This window comes from Ovis canadensis, chromosome 4 (genome assembly GCF_042477335.2).
Source record: "Ovis canadensis isolate MfBH-ARS-UI-01 breed Bighorn chromosome 4, ARS-UI_OviCan_v2, whole genome shotgun sequence".
Taxonomy (NCBI): Eukaryota; Metazoa; Chordata; class Mammalia; order Artiodactyla; family Bovidae; genus Ovis; species Ovis canadensis.
Genome location: NC_091248.1, coordinates 47,132,711 through 47,153,523, shown reverse-complemented (window position 1 = coordinate 47,153,523; position 20,813 = coordinate 47,132,711). Strand labels below are relative to the sequence as shown.

The following is a 20,813-nucleotide window of genomic DNA, read 5'->3' as shown; positions in this document are numbered from 1 at the left end:
ACATGAAGTCGCAAAGAGTCGGACACGACTGAAGTGACTTAGCACATTGTTATTAATATATTTTCAGTCAATTTTCTTAGATTTCAAGTAAACAATTATATCACTTGAGTTTACTGCTATAGCACTTATAATATTGACAGACACTTGGTAAGTATGCAACGAGCATTAGATATAATTATTATGATTATTATTATTTACATTGATTATTAGAATGATTAAATTGTCCATGATGAAGTAAGTAGGTTTACATTTGGGGGTCTTGGCAAAATTATTCTAAATTTCATCTGTAAGTCATATAAACATGCAAATATAGCCTAGATCACCAGGTAAAGCAAGAGTAACAAGGGAAGACTTGCTTTATCAGATAATAAAATCTATTGTAAAGTATACAAAAACATACTATAGAAAGTAAGATACTAGCTCAGAAGCATGAAGATTAATAATGAAGTTAGTAAAGTAACACACAAATCTCTCTAACATCAAGAATTCATTTTTATTGTAGCTGCACATTCGGGGAAACAAACTTACTCAGAAGGAGTCCTATCTTGGGTGAAGGGCTATTGGTGGAAAATTGTATTTACCATTGGTACAGTTGCCTTGATAGTTCTGCTTTGTGGACCCTGCATTTTACAATGTATTATGAACTTTGTAACCCGAAGGTTGATGTCATTCTCCCAAATTGGCAGTCAGAGAGCCAGGGTGCAATATATCCCTATGAATGATGCTCATAATATGAGTTAAAAGTGTTAGGTAGTTGGAACAGGAAACAGGAGTCCAGAATGGCGGTGGCTAAAAGACAAGGAAGGGAAAAGCCCGTGAAAATAGAACAAAGGAAGGTCCGAGGACCTTCGGTCCGAGGTCCAAGGAAGTGAGGACCTCCAGTAGAACAAACAGCAGTCCTGGCTGGCCCAGTTTACACAGGGCAGGCCCAGGGGGGCAAGGAAAAAACACATAAAAAGAGGAGCCAAAGGGCCAGGGCTCCCCTCTCTTCCCTTCGTGTCTTTGGGTTGGCATGTCCTCACGCCTCAAGGATGTGTTTTCCTGCTATTTTCTAAATAAAATTGAGCTGTAACATTGATCTGTCTAAGAGCTATAACATGGTCTATTTGAGACCCAAGAGCTATAACACAGTCTGTCTGAGAGCTATGATACTCCGAGGGCTCTAACCATTGCTTCAAATTTTTGTTGAGATGAGACAGAACCAAGAATACACTCGCCTGACAAGAGCATCAAGAGGGGGGAATGAAGGAGGAAACAGACAGAGCTGGACTCCATCTTAGGCCAGCTGTGAACATTAGGCAATACGCATGGTCACCCTCCCAGTAGACTCTGAACATTGCGCCCGGTGTCTATAGAGACGGCATACCAATGGAAAACCAGACCCCCCGGATAAAAGAGCCTCAGAACTTGTACCTAGACTTTCCGTTGCCTAAAAGAATATGCTAATTATCTCTGTAACAGAGCAAAGTTCTAAATCCCATTGTGCTTATTGGGGTATGACCATAGGCCTATTGATAAATGTCCACTGTTTAACCATCTAGGCTTATGACACATGAGTCATCGGTAAACTTTTTGATCGTATCTCTCTTTTACCTTGTCCAGACTAGTTTCAAGGAATCTGGGGAGGTGGGTTTGAGGATGTACACTCAGGGCATATAAAATTTCCACTAAAACTGGTCAGGGTCCTTGGCTAAGAGGAGATTCTGCCTTGGGCCCGCCAGTGTAATAAACTGCACTCCACTATCTGCATTGTCCTTCTGAGTGAGTTTGTTTCCCGGAACACGTGGCTACGACATTGTAGCTATAACTGGGTGACTGCCAAAGCGATTTTCTGTGAGTTATCTTAGTCAACTTATACAAATGTAAAGCTTTTCAAAATAATCATCTTGGGGATATTTGGCAAAAGTTAAATATCAGTGAGAAATGGGTTACTCACAAACTTCCAAAAAGGATTTTAAGCCATGATGTCAAAGATATATATATATATTGCTTTAATTCTTTCTGCAGATAGACTAAATGAGACTTCTTAGGCTTAAAACAATTTTCAAGAGAATTTTCCTAGAGAGATTCTTTAAGTCAAGAGAATTAAAATACATTTAGTATCACTTGACTATGCCCATAGTTGAATTTTGCATATACATGTTTAAAATATATCAAAAAGACCATGATAATAATGATTGCGTCCTTGAATTATCAGGGTCAAATTAATCATACTGTTAAGGAACTCAGGTTTGGCTGTTTACCACTCAAAAGCCAATACTGAGGAGACAAATGTTGGTTAGAAAAGAAATTTGCTTTATACCCTGGCAACCTGGAGAGAAGGTAGACTTGTGTCCAAAAACCAACACTGAAGATCCAGCTCAACAATAAAAGTTTTTTAAAAGAGAATCATTTGGGGAGGGGGTCTTCATTATTCTCCACTCTATGCAGACTTTCTTCTGATTGGTTGGTGGTGAAGTAACAGGGTGAAGTTCTAAGAATCTTGTGCTTAGCATGAAGTCATCATCCTCCACTTGACTGGAAGCCTTAGTTCCTGCAGAAAAACTCAAAGGTATTGTTAATGTCCTTTGAGGAGGAACCAGGACCCTGCTTTATTGCTGTACTATTGTTTCTGGAGTGTTCCTCCTTTGTTTCTGCCTTCCCTGCTGCTGCTATGTAGTCACTAAGTCGCGTCCAACTCCATGCGACCCCATAAACTGTAGTCTGCCAGACTGCTCTGTCCATGGGATTCTTCAGGCAAGAATATTGAAGTGGGTCACCATCTCCTTCTCCAGGGATCTTCCTGACCCAGTAATGAACCTGAGTCTTCTGCTTACTTGGGCAGATTCTTTACCACTCACCAAGCCACCATTCTCTCCCTTCCTCTATTATCAACTATTTGACTCTGCCCTTTGGGACTCAGGGAAGGTCAAGGAGGCTGAATAAAGCCTATATCCTACAAACTGGAAGCAGGAAGCACAGAAAGGCCCCAAGACCCCAGACTTCCACTTAATTTTAATTCAGGGAACTGGGCAACTATGGCTCTGATAGTTGATGCCTGTTAAAATAGGGCATAGGGCCGCCTCAGTTTGGAGAATAGACACTGAACTGGAAGCATTTCTGAGTTCCAAGTCCTAGATCTGAGTCTTGTATGATTAAAATCTAAATCCCTTGGTCTGTCATTTTGATGTAACAGACCCAGTTAGAAGTAGTTGGAGGAGTGACAACTGGAATTTTAATAGACAAAATAAATCTCATTTCTTTTCAGAAGAATAGGCCTGAAACCCAATCTGGACCTGGCACTTTGAGGAGACTTGTAGCCTGGTAGCCAGTTGTTTAGTTTTATCAAAAGTTTGCAGTTACTAGCTGCCTACCGACATTGTTTTTTGACAATGTCTAGGCTTCCCTGGTGGCTGAGATGGTAAAGCGTCTGCCTACAATGTGGGAGACCCGGGTTTGATCCCTGGGTTGGGAAGATCCTCTGGAGAAGGAAATGGCAACCCACTCCAGTACTCTTGCCTGGAAAATCCCATGGATGGAGGAGCCTGGTAGGCTACAATCTATGGGGTCACAAAGAGTCGGACATGACTGAGCGACTTCACCTCACCTCATCTCAGTGGTATCCAAGTCTGACCCAACTCAGAAAGCTCAAGGACTAGTCTGAAATTATACCCATAGTGTTGCCTAGTGATTTCCTTGGATGTCTGAACCATAGCTATTCAATCTTTTTTTTCACTTTTAATTGTAATAATCTTCTTAATAGCCAAAGTAGATGTCACTGTTAATAATGATGTTAGTTTTTCTCTAGGTATGAGAAGATGCAAGAGTTGGGACTCATAAAATCTCCTCCTGAAAATATCTAACTCTCTGCAGGCCCGTTCTGCCAGTTTTCCCCAAAGCACAGAGTGCCTCGCTCCTGATCTCTGCCCTGCACTCCTTCCAGGGGTGTTGAAGGTCAACAGCTGCAGTGGCCATGATTTAATCTTTGTAGAGGTAGGTGGCAAGTGCCAGTTTCTAGTTGGCAGAGTCCCCTCATGAGGAGAAAATGATGTTTCAATGAACACTAAACCCAGTTTGTTAATGAAGGTCTGTATTTACTAAGACTCATTTCCTGGATAGTTCTTTGCTGTTAGGGTATAGTAATGTAGAATTTAATTATATTATTAGAAGACACCCTAAGTTTGTTTCTGAAGCTTATCTCAGTAAGCTTGAGATAAACTTGACTGTTATGGGGGGCATTTCATGACCATGTAGAAGATATTTTAAACTTAAATTATCATGCTGCTGCTGCTGCTAAGTCACTTCAGTTGTGTCCGACTCTATGCGACCCCGTAGACGGCAGGCCACTAGGCTCCTCCAGGCAAGAATAATGGAGTGGGTTGCCATTTCCTTCTCCAATGCATGAAAGTGAAAAGTGAAAGTGAAGTCACTCAGTCGTGCCCAACTCTTAGCGACCCCATGGACTGCAGCCTACCAGGCTCCTCCGTCCATGAGATTTTCCAGGCAAGAGTACTGGAGTGGGTTGCCATTGCCTTCTCCATAAATTATCATAGCCTGGTGTTATCTATATAAATCCATCCCATACTTGTGGGAGATTTCCTTTTAATAGACTAGAGGATTTGGTTGAGACTTAGCTCATCATTCTGATTAAATTTGAGTGACCCTGAAAAAAAATTTAAATCTATGACCAGAGTCAGAGCAGGCATTATTAACTGGCCAGGTGAGGTGATTCCATCTAGTAATATCAACAGTGACCTGAACATGACTATAATTTTCCTTTTAAAGTAAATTTGTTCACATCCAACCGGTTAGAGCCTTGGAGTAGAGAAATTCACCAAGGTAACCCAGAGCTTGACACAGGTAATTGGCCACAAACCCAACAATTGGATTGATTTCTAAAACTAGCATAGGATCATGTCTATAATAGGTCCAAGAAGTTAAGAAAGCATTATAAATGATCATATGAATCAGGTCCAGCATCTTGGGCAAGTTGTCTACTTCTGATGTCGTCTTCCTCTTGTCCTGCTAAGTCGCTTCAGTCATGTCCGACTCTGTGCAACCCCATGGACGGCAGCCGACCAGGCTCCCCCATCCCTGGGATTCTCCAGGCAAGAACACTGGAGTGGGTTGCCATTTCCTTCTCCAATGCATGAAAGTGAAAAGTGAAAGTGAAGTAGCTAAGTCATGTCCGACCCTCAGCGACCCCATGGACTGCAGCCTTCCAGGCTCCTCCATCCCTGGGATTTTCCAAGCATGAGTACTGGAGTGGGGTGCCATTGCCTCTTGTCCTAGTATAGTGCAGTTTCCTCTGAGTGCTGCTTTAAGGTAAATTCAGGTCAGCAGTCCTCTCTATAAACTAGTCCAGTGAAGGGGCCTTTGGAAGTGGGAATTAATCTAAGAGCAATTTCCCCTTTAATTTCACTGTGCATAAGCTAGCTAAGAGTACCTGATAAAAAGATTCTTCCATCCATGTTGGAGACAGTCCCTTATGTCTTTTTCCAGTTCTGGTTGCAGGTCGTGAGGCATCTGATCTTCGTTCAAAGATAGATTACTGAAATAAGCTTCAGAAACAATCTTAGGGTGTCTTCTAATAATCTAATTAAATTCTACATTACTACACCCTAACAGCAAAGAACTATCCAGGAAATGAGTCTTAGTAAATACAGACCTTCATTAACAAACTGGGATTTAGTGTTCATTGAAACATCATTTTCTCCCTAAAATCACCCTCATTTTTACCAAATGTAACCAAATTAAGACTACTTTGTTTATGAAATAGGTCTGGTCTCAATAAACTTGGCCTGATGATATATAACCATAATTGATCACAGACTTTTTCCTTTGCTGAAACTTTTATAGAGTCTCAAACAGAATTTTTTTAAAAATTCATTTATTTTACTTGGAGGCTAATTACTTTACAATATTGTGGTGGTTTTTGACATCAGTTCAGTTCAGTTCAGTCGCTCAGTCGTGCCCGACTTTTTGCGACCCCGTGAATCACAGCACACCAGGCCTCCCTGTCCATCACCAACTCCCGGAGTTTACTTAAACTCATGTCTATCGAATTGGTGATGCCATCCAGCCATTTCATCCTCTGTCGTCCCCTTCTCCTCCTGCCCTCAATACCTCCCAGCATCAGGGTCTTTTCCAATGAGTTAACTCTTCGAATGAGGTAGCCAAAGTATTGGAGTTTCAGCTTTAACATCAGTCCTTCCAATGAACACCCAGGACTGATCTCCTTTAGGATGGACTGATTGGACCTCCCTGCAGTCCAAGGGACTCTCAAGAGTCTTCTCCAACACCACAGTTCAAAGCATCAATTCTTTGGCATTCAGCTTTCTTCACAGTCCAACTCTCACATCCATAAATGACCACTGGAAAAACCATAGCCTTGACTAGATGGGCCTTTGATGGAAAAGTAATGTCTCTGCTTTAGAATATGCTATCTAGGGTGGTCATAACTTTCCTTCCAACGAGTAAGCATCTTTTAATTTCATGGCTGCAATCACCATCTGCAGTGATTTTGGAGCCTAAAAAAATAAAGTCTGACACTATTTCCACTGTTTCCCCATCTATTTGCCATGAAGCGATGGGACCAGATGCCATGATCTTCGTTTTCTGAATGTTGAGCTTTAAGCCAACTTTTTCACTCTCCTCTTTCACTTTCATCAGGAGGCTCTTTAGTTCCTCTTCACTTTCTGCCATAAGAGTGGTGTCATCTGCATATCTGAGGTTATTGATATTTCTCCCGGCAATCTTGATTCCAGCTTGTGTTTCTTCCAGCCCAGCGTTTCTCATGATGTACTCTGCATATAAGTTAAATAGGAGAATGACAATATACAGCCTTGACGTACTCCTTTTCCTATTTGGAACCAGTCTGTTGTTCCATGTCCAGTTCTAACTGTTGCTTCCTGACCTGCATATAGGTTTCTCAAGAGGTCTGGTATTCCCATCTTTCAGAATTTTCCAGTTTATTCAACATAAATTAGCCATAGGTGTACATTTATCCCCCCATCCTGAATCCTCCTCCTACCTCCTTCCCCATCCCATCCCTCTTGGTTGTCCCAGAGCATCAGCTTTGAGTGCTTTACTTCACGCATTAAACTTACACTAGACATCAATTTTACATATGGTAATATACATGTTTCAAAGCTATTGTGTCAAATCATCCCACCCTCGCCTTCTCCCATAGCCCAAAAGTCTGTTCTTTACATCTATGTTTCTTTTGCGGTCTTGCGTATAGGGTCATCGTTACCGTCTTTCTAAACTCCATATGTATGCATTAATATACTGTGTTGGTGTTTCTCTTTCTGATTTACTTCACTCTGTGTAATAGGCTCCGGTTTCATCCACCTCATTAGAACTGACTCAAATGCATTCTTTTTTATATCTTAGTAATGTTCCATTATGTATATGTACCACAACTTCCTTATCCATTCTCCAGACTGAACTTTTAAAATAAAACATTTCACAGCTAAGAAAATCATGCAAAATGCTTATCATAGATTTTGCCTAATAAATCTAGGTGAATTTCCTCCCTTTTCAAGGTCTCAAAAATTCCTTGAGATTTCTGTACCTGTTAATGAGATAATCTTCCTAAACTATCTGACGAAGTTATTGGAAACCTAAGAGTTTCCAATTTGGGGAGAGGTCAGATAGAGAGAAAAGATAATTATTTCAATTTGTCTATACAGTATAATTTTACCATACTACTGTCATAATTAGTTTGAGGGGAAGGTTTTCCATACTTCTGGAAAACACATTCAAACTAGTAATTTTTTCAGATAGAAACCATAGAAGTTATAAGCATATTCACTAGTTAATTCAGCCCTTTTGTTAACCTTTGTGAAGTCATCAGTTTTCCCATTAGAATACCAGGACATATCAGAATTTCAGGAACTCCGTGTAATTTCTAGGATATCTATATTAGTAACATTTACCATAAAATATAACCTAAAATGATGTATTACTCATTGATAATATAATATTTCCCAGGTAATTTTATATACCAAATGAACCTACTTAGCTTACTATCTTTCTTTCAGGTGTTTCAGGGGCCCTTTGTAACATCCCAAAGTTAGCTGAAGTCAAAAGAACTTTAATAGAATTTGATTTAGGAAATTTTGTCCAAAAAATCAAAAGGGTCAAGAACACTTAGTTAGATTTAGCCAATACTAGTGGGTGTATCACTTAACTTGTTGATATTTTATAATGGGTGTACATACCAAAGCTCAAAGTCTAATGAAAGTTGATTCTACCATCTTGGACCTAGTTGGTTCTAACCAGTTTTCCTATGGCTGGGTCATTTCTAACAAAGTCTATTTACCCAATTAATTATAATCTAATTTTAGAAAATCCTGATCATGCATAACTCACTCATTTCAGTACTTTTTCATTTCTTACACCTTCTTTTACTGAAAACACTTCCCTTAAAACTTTTTTCCCATTGAATTCCTTTTCTTGTTGACAAATTTGTAACAGATAGAATACAGTCTCATTTGACCTCTAGTAATCCTAGGTACAACAGAAGTATTATATTTATTGATGGTTCTAAAGGCGTGTCTATATTACCAGATATTAATTTAATACTGAATATTTCCCAGTTCACGTTAACCTGAAATTTATTTAGCTTAATCTGGAATTGTTTCCTTTGTAAGCACTTAGTTTTTCTTAAGCCAGTTAAATAGAGCTCATTTACAAATTAATTTCAACAGTATTATCTAGAGACAAAGACACATACTGAGACATAGACATATACAGACAGATACAACATGAGATCTAGCTTCATTTCCTAAACTTAGTCATTAATCAGATATTACAATATAAAATTCACTAGTTTATAAAGAAAAGTTGGAATAAATAAAAACTTTTAAGGCATCTTCCTGTTTTTCCCTCCATCTCAGGAGTTAGAGATGGTCTAGATAAGTGTTCCTGAGAGCCGTGGTTTCAAAGCACAGCATCAGAATTCTAAAAAGTCGTTTGATCAAGTTTGCTTTTACTAACTGTATATGCAAAAAGAACCAGTTTTGAAACTGAATTTTAAGACTTTTACCTAAACCAACTTTCTCTGAGGTCTAAACAAAATGGTGACCACACAAAGCAAAATGGCCATCACAAATCACAACACAAATCACAGAGCATAAAACACATACATAGACCCAGACCTCCTAATCAGACACTCCCTTAAATAAAAGATTACAGTCTTTCAGAAAGCCACCTACCAAGACGCAGAAGTTCAGATCCAAGTACTAACAGAATAAATGAAAATATCTCAGGTCCTGAAAGATTTCAAAGGGGAGAAAAGAGACCAGGTTGAAAGAAGAGGGGTAAGGAGGCAGGAGAGGGAAAATAGGTGGCCTTACAGACTTCTCTTGCCATCTGCAGATATCCAGGTATTACGGGACTTTACCCTGGGCCTCCAAGGAAGGGAGGACTGGAACTTGGCCCTACCAGAAACAGATCAGACCAGAACCTAACTGAGTCCAAATCAGAAACCAGACAAAAACAGAACCAGAATTCAAATTCTTGGCCAAACTGAGGTGATATTCCTCCAACTCTCAGCTCAGGCTGAAGCCCTTCGACTAGACTTTTGTGCCCAGGACTGGGGGACTAGAAAAAAAAGGGTAAGATAAGAAGGGTTAAAGAGGGAAAAGAAAGAGGGAAGAGGAGAGAGGTCCATAAAGTCTCTGGCTCCTTACCCAGTCAGGGCACTCTGGCCAGTTGTGTGTTTGGAGGAGACCAGGGACTAAAGGGTCCTGGTTGTGGCCGCTGGGTCTATTCCATCGGCAGGCAAACTGGTCCCTGAGTACCCCAAGTGATCAGGATGTCAGTCACAGTGAAGAATCCCACCAGAGTTGCCATTTGTTGCAGGAAGAGAGACCCCCTTCCAGAGCCCAAGACTGGGCTCTTGTCTAACACTTGGAAATGAAGACAAAGCAAGAGACTTTGTTGGGAAGAAGCACCTTGGTGGAGAGCAGTATGGTAGGGAAACCAGGAGAACTGCTCTGCCACATGCTCACAGTCTTGGGTTTTATGGTAATGGGATTAGTTTCTGGGTTGTCTTTGGCCAATCATTCTGACTCAGTCCTTCCTGGTGGCACATGCATTCTCTCAGCCAAGATGCATGCCAGAGAGAAGGATTCCTGGAGGTGGTCAGAAACGTGGTGTCTCCTTTTGACCTTTTCCGAACTCTTCTGATTGATGGTGGCTTATTAGTTCCGTGTTTCTTACTAGGACTTCCTGTCATGAAACAACTCATGCAAATAGTTACTATGGTGCCTATCTAGGGTGGGCGGTTTCAGTCAGTATGCTTCTCCTAACAGTTGCAGCAAGAGGGAGCTACTCTCTAACTGCAGTGCATGGGCTTCTCATTGTGGTGGTTTTTCTTGCTGCTGAGCACGGGCACTAGGCTCACAGGCTTCAGTAGTTGCAGCACACGGGCTCAGTGGTTGCAGAGCGGGCTCATGGGCACTAGAGCACATGCTAGACAGTCGTGGCACACGGGCTTAGTTGGTCCATGGCATGCGGGATCTTCCCGGATCATGGATTAAACCTATGCCTCCTGCATTGGCAGGCAGATTCTTTACCACTGAGCCATCAGGGAAGCCCTGTTTCTGTATTCTTTTTTTTCTTAAGATCATTAATTACTGAGAACAGTTCAAGGTCAAGCATTGTGACCAGGCTTAGATCACAAAATAATTTAGGCCCAAAATGGCTTCTCTTAAGTCAAGAAAGCCATGTCTGATCCTCTTTCTCCAGGGATGCTCAACTGTATTTGGTTGCAGGAACAGGACTCCAGAAAGTACTGTTACCATAGAATATAATGTGAGCAGTGCCTCTGTAGTTGAACAACACTGTGTCCCTATAGGGATGTCAGGGAAGGAAGTAATGATTGAGCTGAGGTGTGAAGGAAGAATTGGGCTTCTCCAGTGACTCAGTGATAAAGAATCTGCCTGCAGTGCAGGAGCTGTGGGAGACACAGTCTTGATCCTTGGGTCAGGAAGATCCCCTGGAGGATGGCATGGCAACCCACTCCAGTATTCTTGCCTGGAGAATCCCATGGACAGAGAAGCCTGGCAGGTTGCAGTCCATGGGGTTGCAAAGAGTTTGGACACAACTGAAGCCACTTAGCATGAACACACATAAAGGAAGAATTAGGAATTAACTAGTTAAAGGAGTTTAAGATGAGAGAAGAAACGTAGGCTGAAGGAAGAGCATATACAAATGTCCCAGGGCTGGAGGAAATGCATTCTCCCTGAGGTCAGTGTGGCTGGAGCTCTTAGAATAAAGGGAAATAGAGAGTATTTTTGGACAGAAGACCAGAAAGGAAGACAGCATTTGCTTTACACAAACTCCTTGACCTCAGGAAGCATTTTGATCTTTATCTTAAGAATCCTGAGAAGCCCTTGAAACTGTATGTAGCAAAAGGCTGACCAGAGCAGATTTGTATTTTGAAAAGACACCCTGGCTGCCTTGTGGAGAACGGCTGAAACAGCAAGTAAGTGCTGCCACATTATGATTTGGTAGCACTTAACCCCACTCCAGTACTCTTGCCTGGAAAATCCCATGGGCAGAGGAGCCTGGTAGGCTGCAGTCCATGGGGTTGCTAAGAGTCAGATATGACTGAGCGACTTGACTTTCACTTTTCACTTTCATGCACTGGAGAAGGAAATGGCAACCCACTTCAGTATTCTTGCCTGGAAAATCCCAGGGACGGGGGAGCCTGGTGGGCTGAGGTCTTTGGGGTCGCACAGAGTCAGACTCGATTGAAGCGACTTAACAGTAGCAGCAATGTTTCATTAGTTTCCCTAAAGACTTAGGGTTTCATACACTTTCTGATTGAAAACTCTAGTTCTTTCTTTCATGCCTTAGTAGGTTCCTGATAATAGGTGCCAGTACTGTGTACTTTCATGTCCTGAAACAACTTGTACTTTGTCGAAGAAAAACAAAAACATTTCATTTGCGGGGGGTGGATTATGTTGCTGTGGCTTCGCTTCATATGAGAAAACTACACCTTGTCTATCTTCAGTGTTTTCTAACCATCAACTCAGTAAATGACATTGTTGTTACAAACGCTCTCCTTTATGATATATAGGAATCCCTACTTGACATACAGTCCTCATTTAATTTTGGTTGATTGTGTTGTTATAATTTTCTATCTAAAAGGAAAAATAGAGAATAGACAAGAGCGTGGGAATTTCCCACACTCTTGGGAATGGATAAATAATTTTTAAGGCAAATGCCTGAATGCAGGATTGCCCTGGTTATGGCCAAGCTCCCTCCCCACTTAAGTGAAATTTAGCCATCAGACCAGCGTCTAAATCCATTTAACAGAACCCCAGGCCAGAAGAGCTAGATAATCTAATTTTCTGATTCCCTGTTTGCACCATCAAGCAGAACTGTAACTGATGGAATGGATTGAATAGAACATATAACCCAAATCAGCCCATATCCTGTTCCCATGGGCTTCTCCTCTGCTCTGCTTTGCCATCCACATACCTCCTTCCTGTATTAGGAAGGACTCTTGGGAGAACCAGAAATGATAGTGTGTGTGTGTGTGTGTGTGTGTGTGTGTAGAAATTAATTATGAGGAACTGACTCACATAAACACGAAAGTTGAGAAGTCTCACAATCTATGCAAGCTGGAGACCCAGGAAAGCAAGTGACATGATTCATTCCGTATCCAAAGGCCTGAGAACCAGGGGAGACAATAGTGTAAATCTCAGTCCGAGAACAGGAGAAGGTGAGATGAGAAGTCCCAGCTCATCTCTGAGGCAGGAAAAACAAGAAGTGACTTCCTCCTTTGTCCATCTTTTGTTTTGTTCAAGCCCTCAATGGATTGGATGGTGTCCACCCACATTGGGGATGGCAATCTACTTGACTGAATCTACCAATTCAAATGCTAATCCCATCCAAAAGGTCCGTCTGCACAGACAGACCCAGAAATAATGTTTAATCTGGGAACCCTACAGTCAGTCAAGTGGACATACAAAATTAACCATTACATCACTCATTCCTCTCACAACATGTTTTGGTTTTCTTTCTTTTTAATTGAAGTATAGTTGATTTACAACATTTTGTTAGTTTCAGGTGTAGAGCAAAGTGATTTTGTTTTTATATTCTTTCTCATTATAGCTTCTTACAAGATACTGAATATAGTTCCCTGTGCTATACAGTAAATCCTTTTTATCTATGTTATACATAGTGTATATCTGTTAGTGTGTATCTGTCAATCCCATACTCCCAATTTATCCTCTACCCTGCCTTCCCATTTGGCAATTGCAAGGTTTTTTTTTTTTCCATATCTGAGTCTGTTTCTGCTTTATAAACTAGGTCATTTGTACTATTTTTTAGATTTCATATATAAGCAATATCATATTTGTCTTTGACACTTCACTTAGTGCAATAATTTCTAGGTCCATCCATGTTGCTGCAAATGGCATCATTTCATTCTTTCTTATGACTAATATGCCATATATATAATATATATATATATACACACACGCACACCACATATTCTTCATCAATTCACCTGTTGATGGATATTTAGGTTGCCTACATGTGGCTATTGTAAACAGTCCTGTTATGAACATTAGAGTGCACAAATTTTTTTGAATCAGAGCTTTCATCTTTTCCAGGTATATGCCCAGAAATGGGATTGCTGGATCATAAGGTAGCTCTATTTATAGTTTTTGAAGGAACCTCCATACTATTTTCCATAATGGCTGCACCAATTTATGTTCACATCAAACTATGTAGGTAGCAGGGTCCCCTTTTCTCCATGCCTTCTCCAGCATTTACTATTTGTAGACTTTTTGATGATGGTCATACTGATCAATGCTACTTTATTATAGTTTTGATTCACATTTCTCTAATAATGGCAATGCTGAGCATCATTTCATGTGCTTATTGTCCACCTGTAGTCTTTGACTATACCACCCTGAAAGTGCTCAATCTCATCTATGCCACACTTTTTGTTACCTTTTGATTGAAGAATACAGTGAATATGGCCCACTGAACCTTTCTCAGACAATCTGACCTTACCCTCAAGTTATGTGATAGCTCTCGGCATGGTCCTTAATGTATTAATACTATGTGACTTGTGAAAATTATGTAATTTCTAAATACTTCTATTCTCTGATTTCTAAACATGGGATGATGATGACAGCACTTTTTTCATAGGGTTTGGGGGAAGATTAAATGGAAAACAAGAGAAGCTCTTAAAACAGGGTGTGGTGTATAGTAATTGTTCAACAAGTGTAAGCCATTATTTTTAATGGTTCTTCCTAGAGTAGGTACCAGAACATCAAATCTAGATTCAGCCAGTTTCTCCAAAATTCTATTACATAGTTTGGCAAGAGTTTTATAAATTTGACTTTCACATTGATTTTTTTTTTTCAACACAGAATCGCCCAGTTCCATATTGAACAGAACATCTATCTTTCTTTATCAGACAAATTCATTATCTGCAGTATCCATAATATAACAATCTGTGCTAAATTTAACTATAAAAATGTTATTGTATGGCAAGACTATATTTATTAAATTATCGTGAATTTCTTCACTTATCGTGAATTTCTTCACACCAAGGACAAATTTTTATTCCTGTTATCTGCCACAGAAGCTGTGCCACATAGCACAATGCCTTGCACATAGCATACAATCAAATATTTAAACAGAAAATGACATTATCATATAAATTCTTCATTCTAAATGACAATTCCTTGTAATCTGATAAAACTCTATAGAAGTCAAAAACTAAAAGCACAAGTTTTGTCTTCAATAAAGTTTGTAAGACAAAAAAGTGTCACACTTACAGAAATACATCATGCTACTTATAGAATAAAAGAACATATATATTTGTAAATTTTGGAAATAATAATTCACATTTTCTTCACCCAAATATTCAGGGCTTTTCATTATGTGCAAGCAGTATTATACAATTGTAATTGTATGGTAAAAACAATCTTGTATCCTGTGTTTTTACTTATTTACATGATAAACTCTTGCTATGTTACTCCACTGTCCTCTTACATATGAAAGTAGTCACAAATAAAATTTACTTTTGTTCCTATACTGTTGGATAATTATTTTCCAGCATATCATTTGTATTTCAAACAACATTGTAATAATCAATCTGTCATAGAGCTTTTAGTATTTAGAATTATTTTTCTAAGACCAGTTTTCAGGAGTATACGTTGTTATTGTTCAGTTGCTGAGTTGTGCCTGACTCTTTGCAACCCCATGAACTGTAGCATGCCAGGCTCCTCTGTCCGTGGGATTCTGGAGAGTACTGGAATGGATTGCCATTTCCTTGTCCAGGGGATCTTCCCAGACCAGAGATTTAACCCACATCTCCTGCATTGGCAGGCAGATTCTTTATCACCGAGCTCTCAGAGAAGTCATATGTGTGTGTGTGTGTGTGTGTGCGTGTGTTAAGTTCCTTCAGTTGTGTCCGATTCTTTGTGACCGTATGGACTGTAGCCCACCAGGGTCCTCTGTCAATGGGATTCTCCAGGCAAGAATACTGGAATGGATTGCTATGCCCTCCTTCAGGTGATCTTCCTGACCCAGGGATCAAACCCACATCTTTTACATCTCCCACATTGGCAGGAGTGTTCTGTACCACTAGTGCCACCTGGGAAGCCCACATACATGAGAGTGTGTGTGTGTGTGTGTGTGTGTACACATATCTTGAGAAAAGATCTATACTTTTGGCTGGAATTTTCCTTCTTACTATACAAAGTGCTTAGGACAGTAATAATCTTCACTGCGTTATGTAAAAACATTGTCTTCCACCAATTTATAAGTGAAAATTGTGGGCTTAAGGAATGTCTGAATGTTGAGGGGGAAAAAAAAAAGAAAAGATCTTAATATTATACAGCCATGCTTTCCCATTCCATAATTTTATTCATTCTTCCAATTATCCCCATTTCCTCGGATACTTCCTTTGCTTTCTTTAAAGGAAATAACTACATAAATTCTGAAATCCTGAAATTCTGAAATGGGATTAACAGATACAAACTATTATACTCAAACCAGTTAGAATGGCCATCATCAAAAAAATTACAAATAATAAATGCTGGAGAGGGGTAAAGAAAAGGGAACCCTCTTGCACTGTTGGTGGGAATGTAAATTCATACAGCCATTATGGAGAGTGGTATGGAGATTCCTTAAAAAACTAGGATTAAAACTACCACACGCCCCAGCAGTCCCACTACTGGGCATATGCCCTGAGAAAACAATCATTGAAAAAGACCCCAGTGTTCTTTGCAGCACTATTTACAATAGCTAGGACATGAGATCAACCTAGATGTCCATCAACAGATGAATAGACAAGGAAGTCGTGGTACATACACACAATGGAATATTACTCAGCCATAAAAAGGAGCATTTGAGTCAGTTCTAGTGAGGTAGATGAACCTAAAACCTGTCACACAGAGTGAAGTAAGTCAGAAAGAGGAAAACAAATATCATACATTAACATGTACATATGGAATCTGGAAAAATGGTGGGCTTCCCAGGTGGCTCAGTGATAAAGAATCCACCTGCCAATGCAGGAGATGTGGGTTCAATCCCTGGGTTAGGAGGATCCCCTGGAGATGGAAATAGCACCCCATTCCAGTCTTCTTGCCTGTGAAACTCCACGGACAGATGAACCTGGCAGGCTATAGTCCATGGAGTCACAAAAAGTCGGGCATGACTTAGCAACTAAATGACAACAGCAAGGGAAATGGTACTGATGAACCCATTTGCAGGGCAGGAATAGAGACGCAGACAGAGAACAGACTTGCAGGCACAGCAAGGGAAGGAGAGGGTGGGATGAACAGAGAGTAGCTTTGGAACATATACATTACCATATTAAACCAGATAGCTAGTGGGAAGTTACTGTATGACGCATGGAGCTCAGACCTAGTGCCCTGACAACATAGAGGGGTGGGATAGGAGAGGGGGTCATTGGAGGGAGGCTCAGAAGGAAGGGGACAGATGTATACTCCTGGCTGATTCACATTATTTTTGGCAGAAACCAATACAACATTGTAAAGCAATTATCCTCCAATGGAAAAAAAAAAAAACAGGTAAACAACAAGGTTCTGCTGTCTAGCATAGGGAACTGTATTCAACATCCTTTAAACCATAATGGAAGAGAAAAAATCAAGGAACACATGGAATTATACCATCCAGACACGTAAACTAGGCTTCCTGCTGTCACGCCCAAGCAAATAGCAGTTATGAATACTAAAAAACTCTTCTACACATTCCACCCATAGAGCCCATGACAACACCTTTCTGGATTTAATTACCAATCTCCCCATGTCTCAAGGCTACGCTGAGAGCTATCTCATTCAGAAACTAGCTCTGAAAACTGCCTATTAAATCGTTCAAACATACTCCAGCTCAGTAGTGTTAACAGGCCAGAATATACTTATAAGAAACAGTTGAAAATATATAACAATTGTTGATGCAGGTTGGTTTTACATTTTCATAAATTTGAATTGCTTTCCTTGGCACATGGATGGAGACTATTTTAAGTATTTCAGCAACAAAACATGCACCTCAAATATCCATCCTCTGTAATAGAGTTGCATTTAGCATTCATCTATGTGATTTTTTGGTGGAGGGGGGGGAATGTCAGATGTGGATATATAGGTTCTTAAACAAAAAAAGGATGTCTTTAAGTAGCACAATAGATGCCTGAGAAAAGATCTCAGTTCTGCTTTTTAAACACTATCATTTTGAACCTGAGGAAACACAGAGAAGTGGTTAAAGATGTGGGTTCCAAAGTTCAAATTGCTGTATGGGATCTTGAATGCAAATTTATTGGTCACTGACTGGGTGTTATTTTACAGCTTTTTTAAACATCACTGAGTTTTAGTTTTCTTTAAAATAAATATAATGATAGCCCTAATTGTGTCAGCTTTGTGTAAAAACATCTGCTGCTACTGCTAAGTCACTTCAGTCGTGTCCGACTGTGAGACCCCAGAGACGGCAGCCCACCAGGCTCTCCTGTCACTGGGATTCTCCAGGCAAGAACACTGAAGTAGGTTGCCATTTCCTTCCCCAATGCATGAAAGTGAAAAGTGAAAGTGAATTCGCTCAGTCGTGTCCGATTCTTGGTGACCCCATGGACTGAAGCCTACCAGGCTCCTCAGTCCATGGGATTTTCCAGGCAAGAGTACTGGAGTGGGGTGTCATCGCCTTCTCCGGTTAAAACATCTGATTTACAGCTTAATAAATATTAGTCACTATTTTTACCTTCTTTCCTCTGATACATTAGGAACTCTATTGAGGGCAAGGGTTAACCTTACACCTAGAGTGTTCAGTACAATCACTCAATAAATATTTGTTAAGTTTTGTTGTTATGGGATTCTTAGGTCTGATAGAACCTGGAGCACTGCTATAAAAAATTTTGTAAATAATGTATTTCTTGTGGCACCAGATTACCAGGGTAAAGCATGTAGTGACAAAGAGCAGAAAATTCTTTCCAATGCTAGTCACAAATCTCGAACATTTAACGGTCTCCAGAAATTTCTGTCTTTCTCTTCAATAAAGGTGATTTGCTCTATGAGTAACTAAACTTTTTTTTTTTTTTGCCACAGCATATGGCTCGTGGGATCTTAATTCCCCAACCAGGGACTGAACTCAGGCCACAGCAGTGAAAGTGCTGAGTCATAAGCACTGGACCATCAGGGAATTCCCGTTTTATAACATTTTTTATATACAAAAAGCCGTAAATAAAAAATTATTCTTTTGTGAATAATTATTTCATTTATTTATAAGTAAATGAATATAACATATCCTGATTTTTATTTGCAATATGTACACAAAACTGAAAATCAAATCTATTGATTTTGATACATAGTTTAAAGAATTTCAGACATAAGCATTTTAAAAAATATATTAATGCCCTATTTTCTTCATAAAGTCTTCACTGATGACTTGGTTGGGAAAAAGTCTGTCTGCAATGTAGGCCACACAGGAGACTCGAGTTTGATCCCTGGGTCGGGAAGATCCCTTGGAGGAGGAAATGGCAGCCCACTCCAGTACTCTTGCCTGGGAAATCCCATAGACAGGGAAGCTTGGTGGGTTACATTTCATGGGGTTGCAAAGAGTCAGACACGACTGAGCACACTAGCACACATGTCTTTTTCTTCATGGTCTCAGAAAGATGGGAATCTTTCAGCTTCACTGAGTCTTAGTTTCCTCATCTTTAAAGGAATCTTTCTAAGAATGTTAAATGAATGTAGAGACGTTAATCAGTTAAGATCTTCCAAACTTCTTCTACAAATGTGGAATGATGATTCAAAACAAGGAAGGCCCAGTATAAAGAGAGAAAAAGCCAGGGGATGAAACAACAGTATTAATTTAGCCATTCCTTCATTCAGTAAATATTTACCGTGTTCACTATCCTTTCTTTGTTGGGAAACAGAAGAACAAAGCAGAAACGGGCTGCCCTTCCAGAGTTTATATCTCAATGGGAAAGACACATTTTGTAATGAGCAAAAATTGCAATTGTGATGTTTAATAGGAAGGAGAAGTACAATATACTCTGTGAACTACTATCAAGATGACAAAATCTAACCCAGAAGAACAGCGAATATTTCTCTGAGGAACTGATGTTTGAAGCAGAAGAATGAATCAATTAGCCACCTGCTGGTGTGTGTGTGTGTGTGTTTCTATGTAAATGCATATTGGCCAGTTGTAAGGGGTAGGAGAGGGTAGAGGGGTAGAGAAAGATCACTCCAGGAGGGTGGGCAAGAGGAACACCGTGCACAGTAAAGCTCCAAGGAGCTGACAGAGGCCAGCGCGCCTGGATCACGAAGGAGCAAAGAGAGAAGCAGCCTGTAGCGACAGAGATGAACGGGGAATTGAACCTGAGAGCAATGGAAAGGCATTGCAAGTCTTTACATGGGTGTGTGACATGACCATATGTGCATTTTTACAAGGTACTTTCCCTGCTGTGGAGAGTGCATTATAAGCGTTCTAGAATGGATATGGAGAAGCCAGGTGGGAAGCTCTGATAGTAACTCAGGTAAGAGAGGATAGTAGATATTATGGTTTGACAAAATTGCGTGCCTGCCTGTGTGCTAAGTCGCTTCAGTCATGTTCGACCCTCTGTCCATGAGATCCTCCAGGCAAGGATACTGGAGCGGGTTGACCTTCCCTTCTCCAGGGATTACAAGGCTATTATCACTGTTGAGGAGAAAATGGATTCAAGTCTGACACAGGAAGTAGGGGAGAAGCAGGTGCTGAGGTTGACTGCCCCTTTCCCCAGGTTTCTGATATGAAGCAAATGATGGTGCTGACTCAGATATGCAAGTGAACGAGAAGCCAGTCTGGAGACAGGATCAGAAGTTCAGAGGTTGGGGACTTCCCTGGTGGTCCAGTGGCTAAGACTCCACACTCCCAATGCAGAGGGCCCAGGTTCGAACCCTGGTCAGGGTACTAGATCCCACATGTGGCAACTAAGAGTTCACATGCCCAGCTAAAGATCCCACATGCCATAACTAAGAGCCAGCACAGTCAGATTAATAAATAAATAAGTAATAAAAAGAAAGAAAGCAAAAACAAGTCCAATACTCAATGTGAGATGTTTTGAGCCACCCAGACGGCAATTTTAAAGCATGATTTTTGGAATTTACTGTATTTAGAGTAACAAAGATAACAGAGTGAGAAAAACTAGACTGTAGAATAGCAAGAAGGTTCATCTTTGTCATGTGATAAAATGGTAATAAGATAATATAATTGGCTTGTAGTCGCTTTAGTTGTGTCCAACTCTTTGTGACCCCCATGGACTGTAGCCCACCAGAATCCTCTGTCCATGGCATTCTCCA

General features: G+C 40.3%; 1 protein-coding gene across 1 annotated transcript in view; it reads left to right on the top strand.

The window, feature by feature from the left end:
* The first annotated feature begins 779 nt into the window (after positions 1-779).
* Positions 780-20,813, top strand: part of LOC138439799 (ATP-dependent translocase ABCB1-like) — a 102,186-nt gene continuing 82,152 nt past the window's right edge. Inside the window, exon 1 of the mRNA XM_070292395.1 lies at positions 780-868. Within this exon, the coding sequence (XP_070148496.1) occupies positions 780-868 (89 nt within the window). The remainder of the gene's footprint in view (positions 869-20,813) is intronic.